This window comes from Arvicanthis niloticus, chromosome 6 (genome assembly GCF_011762505.2).
Source record: "Arvicanthis niloticus isolate mArvNil1 chromosome 6, mArvNil1.pat.X, whole genome shotgun sequence".
NCBI lineage: Eukaryota > Metazoa > Chordata > Mammalia > Rodentia > Muridae > Arvicanthis > Arvicanthis niloticus.
In genome coordinates this window covers 17,190,496-17,207,710 of record NC_047663.1, presented here as the reverse complement: position 1 = coordinate 17,207,710, position 17,215 = coordinate 17,190,496, and the positions used below count along the sequence as shown (strand labels likewise).

The 17,215-nt window shown below is 45.9% G+C and overlaps 1 protein-coding gene across 1 annotated transcript; it reads left to right on the top strand.

Moving 5' to 3' along the window:
- The first annotated feature begins 307 nt into the window (after positions 1-307).
- On the top strand, positions 308-16,518 carry Mettl2a (methyltransferase 2A, tRNA N3-cytidine). The gene is made up of 9 exons (XM_034507972.2): positions 308-464; positions 633-724; positions 2,599-2,933; positions 4,325-4,374; positions 5,507-5,567; positions 6,163-6,302; positions 8,278-8,384; positions 12,612-12,677; positions 15,061-16,518. Exons 1-9 carry the CDS (start codon positions 355-357, stop codon positions 15,240-15,242), a joined length of 1,143 nt encoding a protein of 380 aa, XP_034363863.1. The 5' UTR covers positions 308-354; the 3' UTR covers positions 15,243-16,518.
- The last annotated feature ends 697 nt before the right edge of the window (positions 16,519-17,215 follow it).

The following is a 17,215-nucleotide window of genomic DNA, read 5'->3' as shown; positions in this document are numbered from 1 at the left end:
ACTCAAAACCCACGCGTCGCCTCCCGGCCGACTGTGATCTGATACCCACGTCTCTTCACGGTCTGCTAGTCAAAGCTTTTCCTGGAGGGAACCTAGGGAGCCTAGTCTCATACGTCCTCCCGGTGCCGCACTTCCATCTGCGTCTCCTCAGAAAAAAAAAAGACTCGCTTAACTCGTCTCTTCACCAGCTCCCAGTCACGTGGAAGTCGCCCCGCCCCGCCCCCCCCCCCCCCGCCCCGCCCCGCCCCGCCTCGTCTCTCAGGTTCCGGCCCAGACGCCGCTACTTCCGAAAGGGGCGTGGCACACAGGAAGTTCTCGCATTATGGAAAAGGGGGCGTTTCCGTCTCCGGTGTCATGGCGGCCTCCCTTCCTGAAGGTGTGCCGGAGACTGAGGACGGAAAGAGACCGCAGTTCGGGAGCCGGTTCCTGAGCGACCCGGCGCGCGTCTTCCACCACAATGCCTGGTAACTGCCCTGCGCCTCGCCAGCTATCGCCAACCCGGAGCCCTTGGAGAAAAGCCCTGCCCGCCCGCTCTCTTCCCGCGGCGGTAGCTGAAGCGTTCCCGGCTCCGGGACTCGCCCGGCCCGCGGCTGGGACGTGTGGGTCTTAAGCTGCCCGTTTGGTTTTCACAGGGACAACGTGAAGTGGTCAGAGGAGCAGGCCGCGGCGGCGGAGAGGAAAGTGCAGGAGAACAGTTCCGAGCTGGTGTGCCCGGAGAAGCAAGGTGCGCTGTTTTGTCCACAGCCGGCAGGCGGGACGCGCCTGCTCAAGAGGGCAAGAGAAAGCGGGCACCGGGATCATTTCTTACTGGCCTGAGGAAAAACTCCTTTATAGAACGGGGTCGGGGAGAGGACGAGCTAGGAGGCAAAGGGGCTGCCTTCTGACAAAATCTTGAAGGAATCTGTGTTGAATATTTTATTCTCTAGTTCTACGAGTGTCGTGTTGATGTGGCTGGCCTGTGACAGCCGTAAAACGTTGTCCCATCACCTTAGGGTAGTTTCTACAGTCTCTGTTCTTCTGGGGACTTTCCATCAGACCTAGATTGATGTGGTCAGATCAGATCCTAACCACTGTTGGAGGAGAGGATGATTGGATCATACATCTTTTCTTGAGGTGGTGGGTTTGGAGATTTGGGACTTCTATCAAAAAAAGATGTGTGCAGCAGAGTGGAGATGAGTCTGCGAAAAGAAAAAGAGGTCCTTCTTGAAGACAAGAGTAATTTCTTTGTAAAGTACTCTAAAGATGAAAATTAGAACTGGTTGGCCCTGTTTCTGAGAGGCATTTGAAAGTAAACCTAGAACTTTAAGATAGTAGGCACCAGGGATTGGAGAGATGGCTCATCGGTTAAGATAATAAGCACTGATAAAGTTTCTATATAGTACTGAGTTCACAGTACTGACCAGGCATGTACCTAGAGGTGTAATCTCTTAGGAGGAAGAGGCAAGAGGTTGATTGGGGTCAAGCTCATCCTTGCTACATGAAGTTTCAATCCAGCCTGGGCTGCATGAGATCTTGTCTCAAAAATAAATATACATGTACATAAGTTCGTAGGTACGTATGTGTGTATTCCGGTTACAAAGTAGGCATCCTGCCCGCATTGTTAGATAAGACTAGATGAAGCAACATAGAGTTGAAAGGGATTTTGAAAGTCATATAGCCCAATATCCTCTTTTTACAGTTAAAGGACCAGTTAGCCCAAGTGCAGTGGTGTATACCTGTAGAGTCAGCTACGTGGGAGGCTGAGACAGAAGGATCACTGAATTGGAGGCCATCCTGGGCAGCATAGGGTGACCTAGTCTCCAAAAAAATTAAACTTGGACCACAGGGACTTAAGTGCTTTGCCTAGAGGTAAGCAGTCAGTGGTGGGTTCTCAGGTTTCCATTCTTTCATTCAATTCTAGTCCAGGTCTTTGTGTTGGCAAAAGCAGAAAAAGAGCCCCTGTCAGTCTCCTGATTAATTGAAACTCGTCTTGCTTCTGGAAAGCAGTTTCCCATTGTCTAGTTTTGTTTGTTTCCTGGTTATTTATTTTATTATTTATTTAGTATTTGTTAATAATCTTGACTTCATGCCTGGCCCCATGTTCTAAAGAAGCAGGGACACGCCTTCTGAAGAGAGAACTTTATGGTGACAGTCACTGAATACAAACATCCAAAGAACCTGAGACATTTAGCTTGTAAATAGAAAGACTTACAAGGGAAAATAATTACCACAGATACCAAAGAACCTGTCTGTCCCTGATAAATCGAACCTTGAAACTAAGAATAATTAGGTCTTTACTTGTGAGCGGTGCTAGGGGTTTGCTTAATTTCATAATTATCCTGTAGTCGAAGGCCATCCAAAGCTGTGTGAAGAAAATGAAGAGTAGCTAACTCCTTGTCTGATGGTACTAGCTGGGCTCCCTGGGGATGAAAAGTGGCTGATACTAATGTAAGGTAGATAGCAAGATTGATTACCTGCAAAGGTGTCCAGTTCTAAGTCTATGCCTGCTCTCAAGCATACTTCTGGAATAAAATGACATTTGGTGACGCAGGATAGTTGACATTGGATGTAAATAAAATATTTAAGACTGATTTAAAATTCCTTCTTAAATGTTTACAGTTGATTATGAAGTCAATGCTCATAAATACTGGGATGACTTTTACAAAATCCATGAAAATGGGTTTTTCAAGGATAGACACTGGCTTTTTACTGAGTTCCCTGAACTGGCACCTAGCCACGATCACCTGACGGATTTACCCTCGGGAAAGCAGAGGAGTGAAGTCTGTCAGGATGGACCTGGCTGGACAGCAGGACAGCACAAGTGTTCTTGTACCTGCCGTGGATGTGAGACCCGGGTGCCTCCCGTGGAAGAGCCAGTGACTCAGAGGCTCAGTCACCTACAAATTCGTGCTGATGAATTTCCTGGCTCCTCTGCCACCTACAGAATACTTGAGGTAACTTTATTTTCCTAATAATGAAGTTAGTGAAGATGTCACATTTTACATGCAGATAGACTAGAAAGGCTGACCTAGAGTGTCTTCTGTCTGATGAACTTGGCTAGATTTGAGCATCATCATATCAGCCTGGAATCATCACCATTTGTTTGTTTGTTTGTGAACTGAGAAAATGCCTAGGCAGGTGCCATCAGAGAAATTCATAAATAAGGGTCTACCAACTTCACTGGAAGTTAATTCTAGAGCTAGTAAAACTTGGAATTAAGTCCAGTGCCATGGGGGGCAGCAGGGCTAGAAATCGAATCAAAGGCCTGAGACAAGTTAGAGGAGTTCTTTACCACTCAGCTGACCCTTGTCGCCTCCTGTGAGACACTACGGAAGCTCCTGTCACTCCTAGAGTAAAGGAGAGCTTGGTCTCACTCTAAGGAACTCTGAGGTAATGCATGCAGAATGGCTAAGCCGTCTGTCTGCCAAGTAGCCCTCCATAGCTGTTTACAGTGTTTGTTGCTGCAGAAAGCACACCGTACTTAGCACAGTGTCACAGTGTAAGTGTTTCCGCTGAGCCTGCTGTAGGAGAGAAGGGGGTCCTGATTCTCACAGATAAGGGGAACCTGGGAGGTTAGCACTCAGAGTTGTTCCTTCAAAGGAAGGGATGCAGGACTTACTACTTGCTCAGAAGGTTGGGAGCAGAAGTGGTTTATAGCATGGTGGCCAAACCAGACCCCTTACCCTTATCATAGTCTGCGTTTTCTCAGTCAGTTTGTAGACCCTGTCTTTATAGAAGGTGTCAATGTACTGTACAAAGAGTATTCATGTTTGATCTTTATTCAGCTTCTTTATTCCTCAAAGAGATTTATGGATGCTTTATTGTACACATGGGATTGAATTAATCATTACCACTCAGGGTCCCAACGCTGGCTGTTTAGTCATGTTGAACCTCCCTGTTTATCTACGCTGGCCGTAAAGATCCCAGAGACCTTGCCTGCCGTCTGTCTGTCTAATAATGGTGTAGTGAAACTCATCAGGAAAGTACTGTATCCACAGGGCTTTTTGCTAGAACTCAGAAAGTAAAGTAGCTTGTGCCCTTTTTTTAGACCAGCTTTCTTCAGCAAGTGAAACCCGGAGTCCTTGTCTTTTACTAAGTCTCTTTAATTAGAGTTCATGAGAGATCAGGAAATGCCATGAGTCCTATTTAGTTCAGGTCATTATACCTTTCCTAGAACAATTCTTACAAGCTGGGCATGACAGTGCCTGTAATCTCAGCACTCAGGAAGCTGAGGCTTGAAAACCATAAGTTCAGACCATCCTGGACCCTGTTAAGAAAAAAAAGGAAAAGAATGGCAGGGAAAAGGTTAGTAACTTCAGGGACTAATGGTTCCTTTCTGTTGCAGGTTGGTTGTGGTGTAGGAAACACAGTCTTTCCAATTTTGCAAACTAACAAGTAAGTATGTTGTCAGGTCTCCAGGACAGCAAAGGGAAAGGGGCGGGTTTCTCCTGGGAGCGTGAGTTACTCAGGATTTAGACACCCATTTAGGAGCAGCATTCATTTAGTCAGAAAGTTAGAGTTAACACCAGCCACAGCACTAATGTGTGATGCCCTCTCTGAAGTGCCTGAGAGACCTCTGTGCTTTGTTTCTCTTGTAAGCTCTGTGAGAATATTGTTAGGTTGTTAATTCGTACACCACCAAGGTACGTACACCATCAAGGTGGGACAGCTGGCCTACAGGGCATTGTCTCCAGTTCTCCTGAAAATCTGCTTCAGTACACACAGCAGTGACAGCAGTACTGTGAGGTTCTCCCCACTGTAAGCAGGTGATCAGTACCTGAAGTCCAGGTGTCCTTCAGTTCGGTTCCAGTACTGTCTGGCTAGGGTCATCATCAAACCCTACAGATTAAAGTCTTACAAGACCTCTCCCACTTCAGATTCTAGCTGCAGGCACAGGCCCCCACACTTCCAGTGTGCTGTAAGCCGGGAGTCTTCAATCTCCTCGTGTTTTTAGCTGGTTTTACTGTTCATTATGATAGGGATTGTAAGGATACAAAGAGCAAACATCCAGGTGAGAAGATAGACAGGGTGAACTCTGTGCTCAGGTTCATCCCATGGAGGTGAGAGAGGGTCAGGAGACCCTACAGAAGCAGAAGGTCAAAGGTTATTGCCAGAAGACTTATTTTAAAGAATCTGACAAGTCTTGGAGTATGTCACATTTTCCATAAGTCACTTCAGACAAGAGTGTGTCTGAATCTCGAGAATTATGTGTGTTCTCAGATTGTGCAGCAAGAGCCCTTAACCACTTTGGCTGCGCCATTTAAGATGACTGGAACCCACCTAGTGATGTAATGCTGGCTTAGAAGTGCCGGGCTTTCTTACTTAATAAATTTAATATTAGCCATATCCACTTGACCTTAAAAAGATAAAAATCACAGAATTTTAACCAGAATGTTGGGTATTGTGACTTAACAAGTACAGTTTATTTGGATGAGTGGAATTCTTTGTCATTTGACTGCAACTCTACAAAGAGAACAGACATAATTCAGTTTGTCTCCTAATTGTTGCTTTTTTCTGCCTGTTTCAGTAACCCAAACCTCTTCGTTTACTGTTGTGACTTTTCTGCCACAGCAATTGAACTGCTCAAGGTAAGTACAGTGGCTGCTGTAATGTCTTCTAACTGAAGGACAAGAAGCTCTTCTACGACCCAGGCTCACTAACTCTTACTGTGGCCTGAAAGTTTAGATAGTGAGTGCAGCCGCTTGCTGGGCAGGGCCAGACGCTGAACCCAGCACTTAGCTGGGACTCAGTCAGGGTCGTGTGTGTGTGTGTGTGTGTGTGTGTGTGTGTGTGTGTGTGTGTGTGTGTGTCAGAGGGATTGGATTCTCTGTGCAGTTACGAGCTTCCTGATGTGAATGCTGACAATCAGACCTGCAGTAACAATATGATGTTAACATGAGCTCTTAACTGCTGAGACATCTCTCCAGCCCCATCTGCAAACATTTTTTTTGTTTATTTTTGAGACGTGGTCTTATGTGCCTCATACTGACCTTGAACTTTTGCTGTGTAATCTTCCTGATCCTCCTGTCTTCACTTTCCAAAAAGTGCTAGAATTTCACCCTTTCTGATGACCAGAAGTAAATCCTTCTGGTGGGAGTAACAGTACTGGCATTTAAAACAGGGTAAGCCTTTCTTTATCCTGTGTTCATGTCTGCTGACCTATTTGTCACTCCTCCTCTGCAGGCAAATTCAGAATATGACCCTTCGCGCTGTTTTGCCTTTGTTCATGATCTCTGTGATGAAGATGAGAGTTACCCAGTGCCTGAGGACAGTCTTGATGTCATCGTTCTTATATTTGTTCTTTCAGCGATTGTTCCGGACAAGTAAGTGTAAGGTCTCTTAACTAATAGCCTAAGATAAAGCTGTAATTGAAGACCTTAAATTCTGCTTACGCCCTAAAGACAAAGGGTTTTATTGTGTCAAGTAGACCTGGAAAGCCACATGACTATTGTATATTGATGTATACCTCTGTCTCAGCCGTTAACCCTCTGCCTGCTGCCTGGGGACTGGTTCCTGCTGCCTGGGGACTGGTTCTTGCTTTCTTTGTGGGACCTAAGTCTGAAAATTGTGGGCAGATTTCCACTTAGTCCACTCAGCACGTGCTGCTTCAGAGTTAAGATGGCCGTCTCATTGTTGGCCTTCTAAGTGCTTGAAATAAATCAAAATTTATAACACCCCGAAATCTATACTGACCAGATTGTGTTCTCTGGTGCTTACATTTTTAGGAAAACTGAAATAACAGCATTCCATAAGATGAGGTTGACATAAAGGGAACTCTAAGCTGGGTGAAGTGTTTTGTATAGAGTATGTGCTTCAGGCGCTGTAGATCCTAACCCTGTGCCAGACTCTTGGAGAGGGCCACGTGAGCATTTATGCATAGAGAGGAAAGGTTACATTGCCTTGTTGGTTGGTTGTCTGTTTGTTTTGGTGGTGGTGGGTTTGCTTTTTTTTTGTTGTTTTGGTGGTTGGTTGGTTGGTTTTGGGTTTTTTTTTTTTTTTTTTTTTTTGTTGTTGTTGTTGATTGATTGGTTGTTTTTTGTTGTTGTTGGGTGTTTTGGGTTTTTGTTTTTATTTGTGTGTTTGTTTGTGTGTTTGTTTTTGGAACACAGCCAGTTTTTAGGCCTTCAGCAAGGTGGCACATCAGAAACAGCAAAACCTCTCATCCCATGCTCAGGGTAAAAAGAGAAGAAGGAGAAGGGAACAGAATCTCACTGTCACCCACACATACTTCCCAATAGCCTAAAGGTTCTACCCTTTGAGTTTTTACCACCTTCCAGTAGTACAGAGAAGCCATGCTTTGAACCTGTGGGCCTCTGAAGTAAAGCAGGGGCCCAGATGAGAAGCTTCCCTGGCGGTGCTCGTCTGCCTGCTGCTTACAGCACCATGTAAGCTGGGGGCTTTTATGTGTACGGTTTTTAGGGTTGTTTTTGTTTTTTATTTTTAGACAGGGTCTAACTAAGTTACCTGAGCTGGCCATTGACTCAAAATCCTCCTGCCTCAGCCTCCCTGTAACTGTGAGCTTTCCTTCCCACGCATAAATTGCCCAAAACAACAACCCTAGACTTCAATATATGAGTAAATGCTGAGGCCAGTAGCTTTGTCTCTGTCCCCGCTAGCTCATATGTTAATTATCCATTTGTTTTATTCTGTGTTCTGTTACGTGGCTGGTTACATGATCCTCAGTTTCTTATGACTGTCCTTTTCTCTGTCGAGGGGCAAATCTTCCCCAAGCCTGTCTCTGCCCTAGAAATCCAATCTGTTTCTGGCGGATGTCCCAGATTCTGATCTTCCTAATCCCTCCGCAGCTCGTTGGCCAAAGGCTTTTTACTAACAGGTGAAACTTCCATAGATTGCACAAAGGAATCCCTCTACCCCTTCCAAGGGCTGAGACTGCAGGCACGAACCATCCCACCAGCAGCTTGAACTTCACAGTTGATAGAGTGTGGGTGCCCTGGAAGGGGACAGTGGGCGTCTGTGCCCTTCCTCTTCCTCTCTGTTCACCCTGACCATGGAATGAGAGGCTTTGCTCAGGCTCTGTTGTGCCCCCTTGCTGAAGGCCTAAACGCCAACTTCATTCTAAAACACAAGCCACAGAAACACTGTGTGTTCAGGGCTCCTGGAGCTACAGGAACTTGTGGCAAGGGTGATGATCACAGGACCTCCAGGAAGTGAGCCGGTGTGTCCACCAACATGAGAGACACAGGCTGGCTTTTAGTATCAGAGTTAGGAAGTACATTGTCCTGGGGGTTTGCTGTAGGAGCAGGGAACTCCATCACCTCATTCCCTACTGCCCTGCAGGATGCAGAAAGCTATCAGCAAGCTGAGCAGACTCCTGAAGCCTGGAGGAGTGATGCTTCTTCGAGACTATGGCCGCTATGACATGGCTCAACTTCGGTTTAAAAAAGGTGAGAGTCTGAGAGACGAATCAGTGGTTAAGAGTACTGTCTGTCCTTGGAGAGAACCCGGATTCCGTTTCCAACATCCAGATGGTGGGTCTCAACTGTCTGTCACTCCAGTTCCAGGGAATCTGTTGCCCTTTTCTAGCCTAAACAGGCACTGGGCATGCATGAGGTACAGATGCATACATATAAGCAAAATACAAAAAAAAAAAAAAAAAAAATTGGTATCAGCACTCAGGAAGCAGAGGCTGATCTCTGTGTTCAAGTCAAGCCTAGTGGTTTGCACAGTAATTCCAAGTCAGCCAGGACTATACAGTACCATATTGTCTACAGAAAATGTGTTTGTGTGTATAATTTGGGGCTGAGGCACAGTAGCTCATTTGGTTGGGTGCTGTCTTGGTTACGGTTACAGTTGCTGTGATAAAACGTGATCAGAAGCAGCTTGGGGAAGAAAAGGTTAACTTGGCTTACGTTTCCACATCATAGCCCTCACTGAAGGAAGTCAGGACAGGGACTCAGCAGGCAGAAACCTGGAGACAGGAGCTGATGCATACGCCATCGAGAAGTGCTGTTTACTGGCCTGCACAGCCGGCCTTCTTACTGATCCTAGGACTACCAGCCCACAGTGAGCTGCCACCCCCTGCACCTCACCTGTCATTTACTAATTAAGAAACTGTCCTAAAGGCTTGCCTAGAACCTAAACTTTTTTTGGTTTTTCAGGACAGGTTTTCTCTGTGTAGCTTTGACTATCCTGGAACTCACTCTGTAGACCAGGCTGGCCTCAGATTCACAGAGATCCTCCTGCCTCTGCCTCTGCCTCCCGAGTGCTCGGACTGAAGGAGTGAACCACCTCGGCAAGCTTGCCTATAGCCTGATCTTATGGAGGCATTTTCTTAGTTGAGGCTCCTCCTCTCAAATGTCTTTATAGCTTGTGTCAAACTGACACAAAACCAGCCAGCACAAGCGCCTACTTGGATACATAAAGCCCTGGTTTTTATCCCCCAGATGACATAAAACTAGGTGTGTGTACACCTATGACTCAGTGCTTAGAAGGTAGAGGCAGGAGAGTCAGTTGTTCAAGATCATCTTCAGATACATAGCAAGCCACCAGGGGCTACCTAGGACCCTGTCTCAAATAATTTGTTTTCCAAAGGTATTTTGCCAGTTTTGTTTAAAAAAAAAAAATCAGTCTGCCAACCAAACTAGACCTACATTGACACTAACAGCAGAAAGGTTAGGGGTTTGTTTGTTCCTTTGTTTGATATTATCTCTTAAAGAACAAAAGGGCTAGACAGATGGCTCAGCAGTTAAGGCTTGTTTTTGCAGAGGACCTGGAACTGGATTTGGTCCTAGCACCCATGTGGCAGTTCTTGGGGGTTACATGCCCTCTTCTCACACCACAAGTTCCTGCATGCATGTGGAACCCATACATAGAGTCAGGCACACACTTAGGCACATAAAATATTTTTTTATAAAACACAAAAAGGGGCTAGAGAATTGGCTTAATGGTTAGAGCACTGACTACTCTTTCAGAGGACCCAGGTTTGATTTCCAGCACCTATATGGTGGCCAACAGCTGTCTAAAACTAGTTCTGCTGGCCGGTGGTGGTGCACGCCTTTAATCCCAGCACTTGGGAGGCAGAGGCAGGCGGATTTCTGAGTTCGAGGCCAGCCTGGTCTACAGAGTGAGTTCCAGGACAGCCAGGGCTACACAGAGAAACCCTGTCTCGAAAAACCAAAAAAAAAAAAAAACTAGTTCTCAGATTTCTGATGCCCAGTAGTTTTGGCCTCCAAGGATACTGCATGCACACTGTACAGATGTGCAGACAAAATACCCATAGACATATAAAAGTAAATATTTGGGGGGGCTGCGATCAGGATGTAAGGTGAATAAATAATTAATGGAAAATAAATAATTTTAAAGGAAAAATATAAAAAGAGAAGCAATTTTTATGAGTTCTAGGCCTTATCAGAAGTTTAAGGAAAGTAACATGAAGGGGATAAGGGCTGGAGAGATGGCTCAGTGGTTTAGAGCACTGGCTGCTCACTCAGAGGTTTTGAGTTCAATTCCCAGCACCCACATGGTGGCTCATAGCCGTCTGTAATGGGGTCTGATGTTCTCATCTGGCTGCAAGTGTACATGCAGACAGAGCACTCGTGCATAAATGAACAAATCTTTTTTAAAAGTTAAAGAAAGAAATTAATTTAAAAAAATGAAGAGCTTAGGTACATAGCTCAGTGGCAGAACCGTTGCCTGACATATCGAAGCCTCTGGTTGTCCTCTGGGCTGCAAGAATGTTGTAAGTGAGCTGAGGCCTGGGAGTTCAGCTCAGATTGGTGCACTTCCTAGCATGTGCAGTGCTCTCAGCACTAAAAGTCAAGTCGGGTGGCAGGGTGAGAAACATTTTCAGTGTTCACTGCAGATGAGTCAAGTCGGGTGGCAGGGTGAGAAACATTTTCAGTGTTCACTGCAGATGAGGTCTTAATATTTATGCTTATCTCGGGTCTGTCAGGAGCTTGATAAGAAGATGATCCAGGACCCACCCAAAGAACGAACAGTTCGATTTAAATGACCGATAAATAAATGTTCAAGGAAATAAAAGTAGAAAGATAATTATTCTCAACCCCATTGCTGCCAGTGCAAGCAAAGAGCTAGACGCCTCCATTTAGGATAAAAATACAAATGTCTGTGGCCTTTTTTAAGCACTCTAATATTTTTTACAATTTATCAGTCTTGGAAGAAACTGTGCCAGCATAAAGTAGGTATAAACAAAGCCTTGGAAGCTGGGGCTGCTTGGTCTAAGGCAGTCCACACAGTTTCTGTTGTTACTAAGGCAGTCCACACTGTTTCTGTTGTTACTAGGTGAGGAAACCCGTGTGGGTGATTATTCTAAGCCTGACCGCTTGAGTAAAAGTTCAATGGGAGCAAATGCATGTTGTCATATGTGACCTGTTAGGAACATGTAGGGATTACATGCAGGCTGTAAGACTGGAGGGATGAGCAGAAGGGATGACTGTCCACAGAAAAACTGTGTGAGTTCTCACGGGTGTGTGCTTATGGCCAGCATGGGCCAGTTTAGTTAAGAGTCAGCTTCACTGATTCTTGTTTTTCTTTAAACAGAATTTGTAGGCTGAGTGGGTGGTGGTGGTGCAGCCCGGAGCTCAGCTCGGAATCACACGTGTTAGTGGATACTGACAGTTTGTTTTCCCATGCTGCTCTTTGCTGAAGTGCTGTTCCTTTGTAGGAAGTTTTGAGTTCCTTTGAAGTGTCACCTGCCACCCAAAGGCACATCTGATTTTTTCGAATGCCCGTTGTTGATGGGAATGCGCTTGGTGTCGGGGTATAAGGAGGGTTGAGATAGAGTCTGACTCTATGTCGTAGATGGCCTGAAGCTCAATGCCAGTCCTCCTTGCTGGGCCTCCTCATACTGGGATTATAAGTGTGAACCACCACAGGTAGCCTGTTGCACATGTGTTAAATGATGGAATTCAAAGTACTTTAAGGACTGGAGAGAGGTCTCAGCAGTTAAGAGCCTTTACTGCTCTTGCACAGGACCTGGTTCAATTCCAAGCACCCACACTGGACGGCTCACAACTTCCCATAACTCACAATTCCAGGGAATCTGACATCCTGGGACCCCATGAGCTCCATGGTGCACATAAATCACTCAGGCACAAACTTATATACAGAAGCTTAAAAAATAATAAATCCTTTTTGTTGTTGTTTGGTGTCTTAGTTTGGGTTTTATTGCTGTGAACAGACACCAGGACCAAGAAAAGTCTTATAAAGATAGCATTTAATTGGGGCTGGCTTACAGGTTCAGAGGTTCAGTCCATTATCCTCAGGACAAGAGCATGGCAGCATCCAGGCAGGCATGGTGCAGGCTGAGCTGAGAGTTCTACATCTTTATCTGAAGGCTGCTAGCAGAATACTGGCTTCCAGGCAGCTAGGATGAGGGTCTTAAAGCTCACACCCACAGTGACACACCTACTCCAACAGGGCCACACCTACTAATAGTGCCACTCCCTGGGCCCAGCATATACAAACCATCACATTTGGTTTAGTTTTTCAAGATGCAGTTTTTCTGGACCTCTCTATGTAGACCAGGCTAGCCTCAAATTCACAGAGATCCGCTTGCCCCCAAGTGCTGGGATTAACGGCATGCACCACCACTGCCTGTCATTCTTTTTGTTTTTCAAGGGTATTAATCTATTTTTGTTGTGTAACTGCAGGTCAGTGTCTATCTGGAAACTTCTATGTGAGAGGTGATGGCACCAGAGTTTACTTCTTCACACAAGGTATGAAAATGATAATCTTCATTAGTGCTAAAGGCAGTGTCTGCAGGTCAAGTAGACGGTTACCTGCCCCTCCTGCCTTTCTCCTCATACACTGCCCTTGAGCCACCCTGAGCTGTCACTTTCCCTAGACAGCTCTGGCTCATGCTTCTTGTTGTAAATGGTATTTGATAACTCTATAAGTTTTTAATATGAACCGCCACCCCCCACCTCCAGTAATCATGACATAGTCCTATTGATTTATTTAATCAGCTTAGACAATTCACAATTACTAGGCAATTACCCCTAATCTGTTTTTCTTTCTGTTTAGATTTATTTATTTCATGTATATGAGTACACTGTTGCTGTCTTCAGACACACTATAAGGGGACATCAGATCCCTCTTACAGATGGTTGTGAGCCACCATGTGGTTGCTGGGAATTGAACTCAGGACCTCTGGAAGAGCAGTCAGTGCTGTTAACTGCTGAGCCATCTCTCCAGCCCTAATCTGTTTTTCTATATCCCAGCTACCCTTCCTAAGTTACTTGTTTTGAGCCTGGGCTGCCATTGTTCCATCAGCCTGTCCTCAGGATGCACTTCTGTCCCTGTGCTCATGGTCCATCTCCTCTCATGGAGGCTTCCTCCTCTCTCTCTCTTTCTTTGTCTTTCTCCTCGCCTATTCTCATTCATATTCTCTTCCTATCTCCCCCACCTCTCCCTCTCCTCCTCCTCCCTCTCCCTCTCCCTCTCCCTCTCCCTCTCCCTCTCCCTTCCTCTCCCTCTCCTCTCTCTCTCTTCTCTCTCTCTCTCCCTGTTCTTGTCCCTATCTCTGTCTCTGTTGCTGTCTCTCTGCACCTCTGCCTGCAGCCACCCAGGCCAGTAGTTGAAGGCTTGCCTACCTCTGTTCTCCACCTTTATTTAACCAATAGTTTTAAATTTGGAGAACAGGGTTTATATAACATTTGGTGTGAGAGTGTGCTCGTGGGTCTTGTAACCAGATCATGGGGTTCAGAGACGTTGGCTACGTAGCATTTAAAGTTGTCCTGTAAGATGTGTTGGCATATGCATCTGTCAGTTTGTGCACGTAAGGGAGTGGTTGCTTTGTTTGAAGCCAAGTCTCTCCGTGTAGCCCAAGCTAACTGTGAGCTTGCAGTCCTCCTGCTTCCCCTGCCAACCACTAGTATATATATGTAGACTTCCTTTCACCCCACTTTTTTTGGTTTTGTTTTGATTGGTTGGTTGGTTGGTTGGTTGGTTGGTTGGTTGGTTGGTTGGTTTTGATATTTTGGCACATAAACAGGGTTTCTCGGTGTAGTCCTGGCTGTCCTAGAACTCAACTCTGTAGATCAGAGTGGCCTCGAACTCTGAAATCTGCCTGCCTCTGTCTTTTGAGTGCTGAGATTAGAGGGGTGCACCACCACCACCTGACTGTACAACTTTTTTTAAGACTTATTTTCTATTTTATGTGTTTGAATATTTGCCTGCATATATGTCTGTGTACCATGTGCATGCCTAGTGCCCTTAGAGACCAGAGGAGGATGTTGGAGGTCCTGGAACTAGAGTTGTGGGTGGCTCTGAGCCACCTTGCTGGTGCTGCAAATTGAATCTGGGTCCTCTGGAAGAGTAGCCATTGCTCTTAACTGCTGAGCCACCTCTCCCGTTCCACATGTAACTCTGTAGACCTCAGGGCTTTAAAATCTGAACCAGTAGCCGGGCGGTGGTGGCGCACGCCTTTAATCCCAGCACTTGGGAGGCAGAGGCAGGCAGGCGGATTTCTGAGTTCGAGGCCAGCCTGGTCTACAGAGTGAGTTCCAGGACAGCCAGGGCTACACAGAGAAACCCTGTCTCGAAAAAACAAAAACAAAAAAAAAAAAAAAAAATCTGAACCAGTGGCATGGGAGCATATGCTTGAAACCCCAGCACTGGGAGAGCAGAGACAGGATCCCTGGGGCTTACTAACAAGCTGTTCTAAGGCCAGTGAGAGGCCTAAAGAAGGGTGCATCATCTTCTTTAAAACTCCTCCCTGTTGTGGGCCTTCCTCAGAGACTTTGGCCCCCAAACCTGGACCTGTCATTGCCAAATTGTCACTACATTTTAAAAGGCCAAGGCTAATATAATAAGGCCTCTTAAAAAGCACAGTGACGCCGGGCAATGGTGGCACATGCCTTTAATCCCAGCACTTGGGAGGCAGAGGCAGGTGGATTTCTGAGTTCGAGGCCAGCCTGGTCTACAGAGCGAGTTCCAGGACAGCCAGGACTACACCGAGAAACCCTGTCTCGAAAAAACAAAACAAAAAAAAAGCACAGTGACTGCAATGTCTCAAGGCTCCATTTAACATGGACAGTCACTAGCAAACTGCTCTTTCTCCAGAGGAACATCTGTAAACATCTGCTCTTTTCAAACCAGATGAGCTGGATGCACTCTTCACTGCTGCGGGTCTGGAAAAGGTGCAGAGCCTGGTGGATCGCCGCTTGCAGGTGAATCGCGGGAAACAGCTGACCATGTACCGCGTCTGGATTCAGTGCAAATACAGAAAGCCTCTTGAGCACAGCGCCAGCCGGCATGTGCCCATTCCCTGCACGACATAAATTCAGGCTTTTGTAAGAAGACATCTATAAATGGTGCCTTGTTGATTGTGAGCAGTCTGGGGATTCAAGTAGCTCAAAGTTTGAGCCTAGGAGCAATTATTTTCTGTTAACATTAACAATTATGGTTTTTAGCTAGGTACGATGCCACACGCCTTTAATCCCAGCGCTCAGGAGGCAGAGGCAGACAAATCTCTGAGTTTGGGGACTGCCAGTGCTACACAGAGAAACCCTGTCTCCAAAAACAAACAAAGGGTGGCTTTTATTTGTAAAACCCATTAATGCGTATTTTCTGGAGTTCATTTTATTGTTAATATCATTGTCTAGTGGGGCAATGCTGTGGAGAATGTGGGGAGCTGAGAGGACACCTTGCAGGAGTCGGTTCTCTCCTACGTGTTGGCCTGGAATTCAGACTCAGGCTTGGCAGCAAATACCTCGTGCTTTTGACAGCCCTCAAATTTTTAATGACTAGAGTTTTATATATAGGAAAACTCACTCTGTGACCAAAAATGACCTTGAAGTTTAGATCCTCCTGCCACCATATTGCAAAGTGGTGGTCCACACCTTTAATCCTGCCACTCAGAAGCTTGAGACAGGTGGATCTCTGAGTTCAGGGCCAGCCTAGTCTACAGATCGAGTTCCAAGATAAGCACAGCTTCAGAGAAACCCTGTCTTGAAGGGAAGAAAAGGAAAATAAGAAAGGGTAAAAAGTATGCTAACACATTTGTTTTGAGAGGTAAGAATTTAAAACCAAGCCTGGCCGAGTGTAATGGCTCACAGCAGGAGCCCCTGCAGGTAGACAGCTGAGGTGTAAGGATCCCAGTAAGATCAAGGGCAGCCTGAGCTACAATGTAAAACCGTGGATTTGACTCAGTGGCAGAGCATAAGCCCTGGAACCAGATACATGGTATTAGATTAATCTAATCCTAGCATGTGGGAGTCTGAGATAGGAGAACTGCCTTAAATTCAAGGCCAGACCAGGCTACATAGTGAAAGCCTACCTCATATTTCCATGAGAGCTGGTTCAGCTTAATCCTGTGGGCACGGGTAGAAGTGATGCTGTGTTCCATTGCATGGTACTGGGTCATGGGTACCTTTTAATATCTCCATTATTGGGACTAGAAAGAAGGCTCAGCAGGTTTAGGCACTTGCTGCCCAGCATGACAACCTGAGTTCATGCCCCCAAGACCCACATGGTGGAAGAAGAGGACTGTCATGTGCTATAGCATCTGTGTGTCCTCAGACATACACACCAAAATAAAATAATTTTTTATGTCTCTTTGGTGGTGTGGCTTAGTTGAAATGGTGTTTGATAGGTTCCCATGCTGTTGTCTCTAGGACATGAGAGCACCCTGCCTGTGCCATCTGTCACCCTATTGACCACCAGAGTTTATTGGTTTACTCTGGTCAGCTAAGCATGTGTCCCCTTTCTCCTTCACCATCAAAGAGAACAGCCTTCCCTGAATAGAGGACTGGTCTTCTGTCGCCTGCTGAAACCTCTGACAAGCTCCAGTTATCAAGTATTGTGTAGGAGAGTTCCTTGACACATCCGCCCGCCCCAGCACGCATTTCCCATGGTCTCTATTGAAAGGATTTTAGCTGAATCATTCTCATAGCTGCCAAATGTGAATGTGGTTTGTACATTTGTACGTGTATGAGTGTAGATGTGTCCACATACATATAGAAGCCACAGGCTGACTTCTTCATGACACCTCCCATTTTTAGTAGACAGTTTCTCTTTAAATCTGTAGCTTGCCATTTCAGCTAGACTCTGGCTGGCAAGCCCTGAAGGACCTCCTGTCAGCACTAGGATTGCTGCAGGCTGTGCCACTGAGCCTGCTTTTATGTGTATGCTGCAATGCAAACTTCAGGCTTCAATGCCCACTCACTGTTTTGTTTTGGTTTTTGTTTTGTTTTTCTAGACAGGGTTTCTCTGTGTAGCCGTGGCTGTCCTGGCTATCCTGGAACTCTCTTTA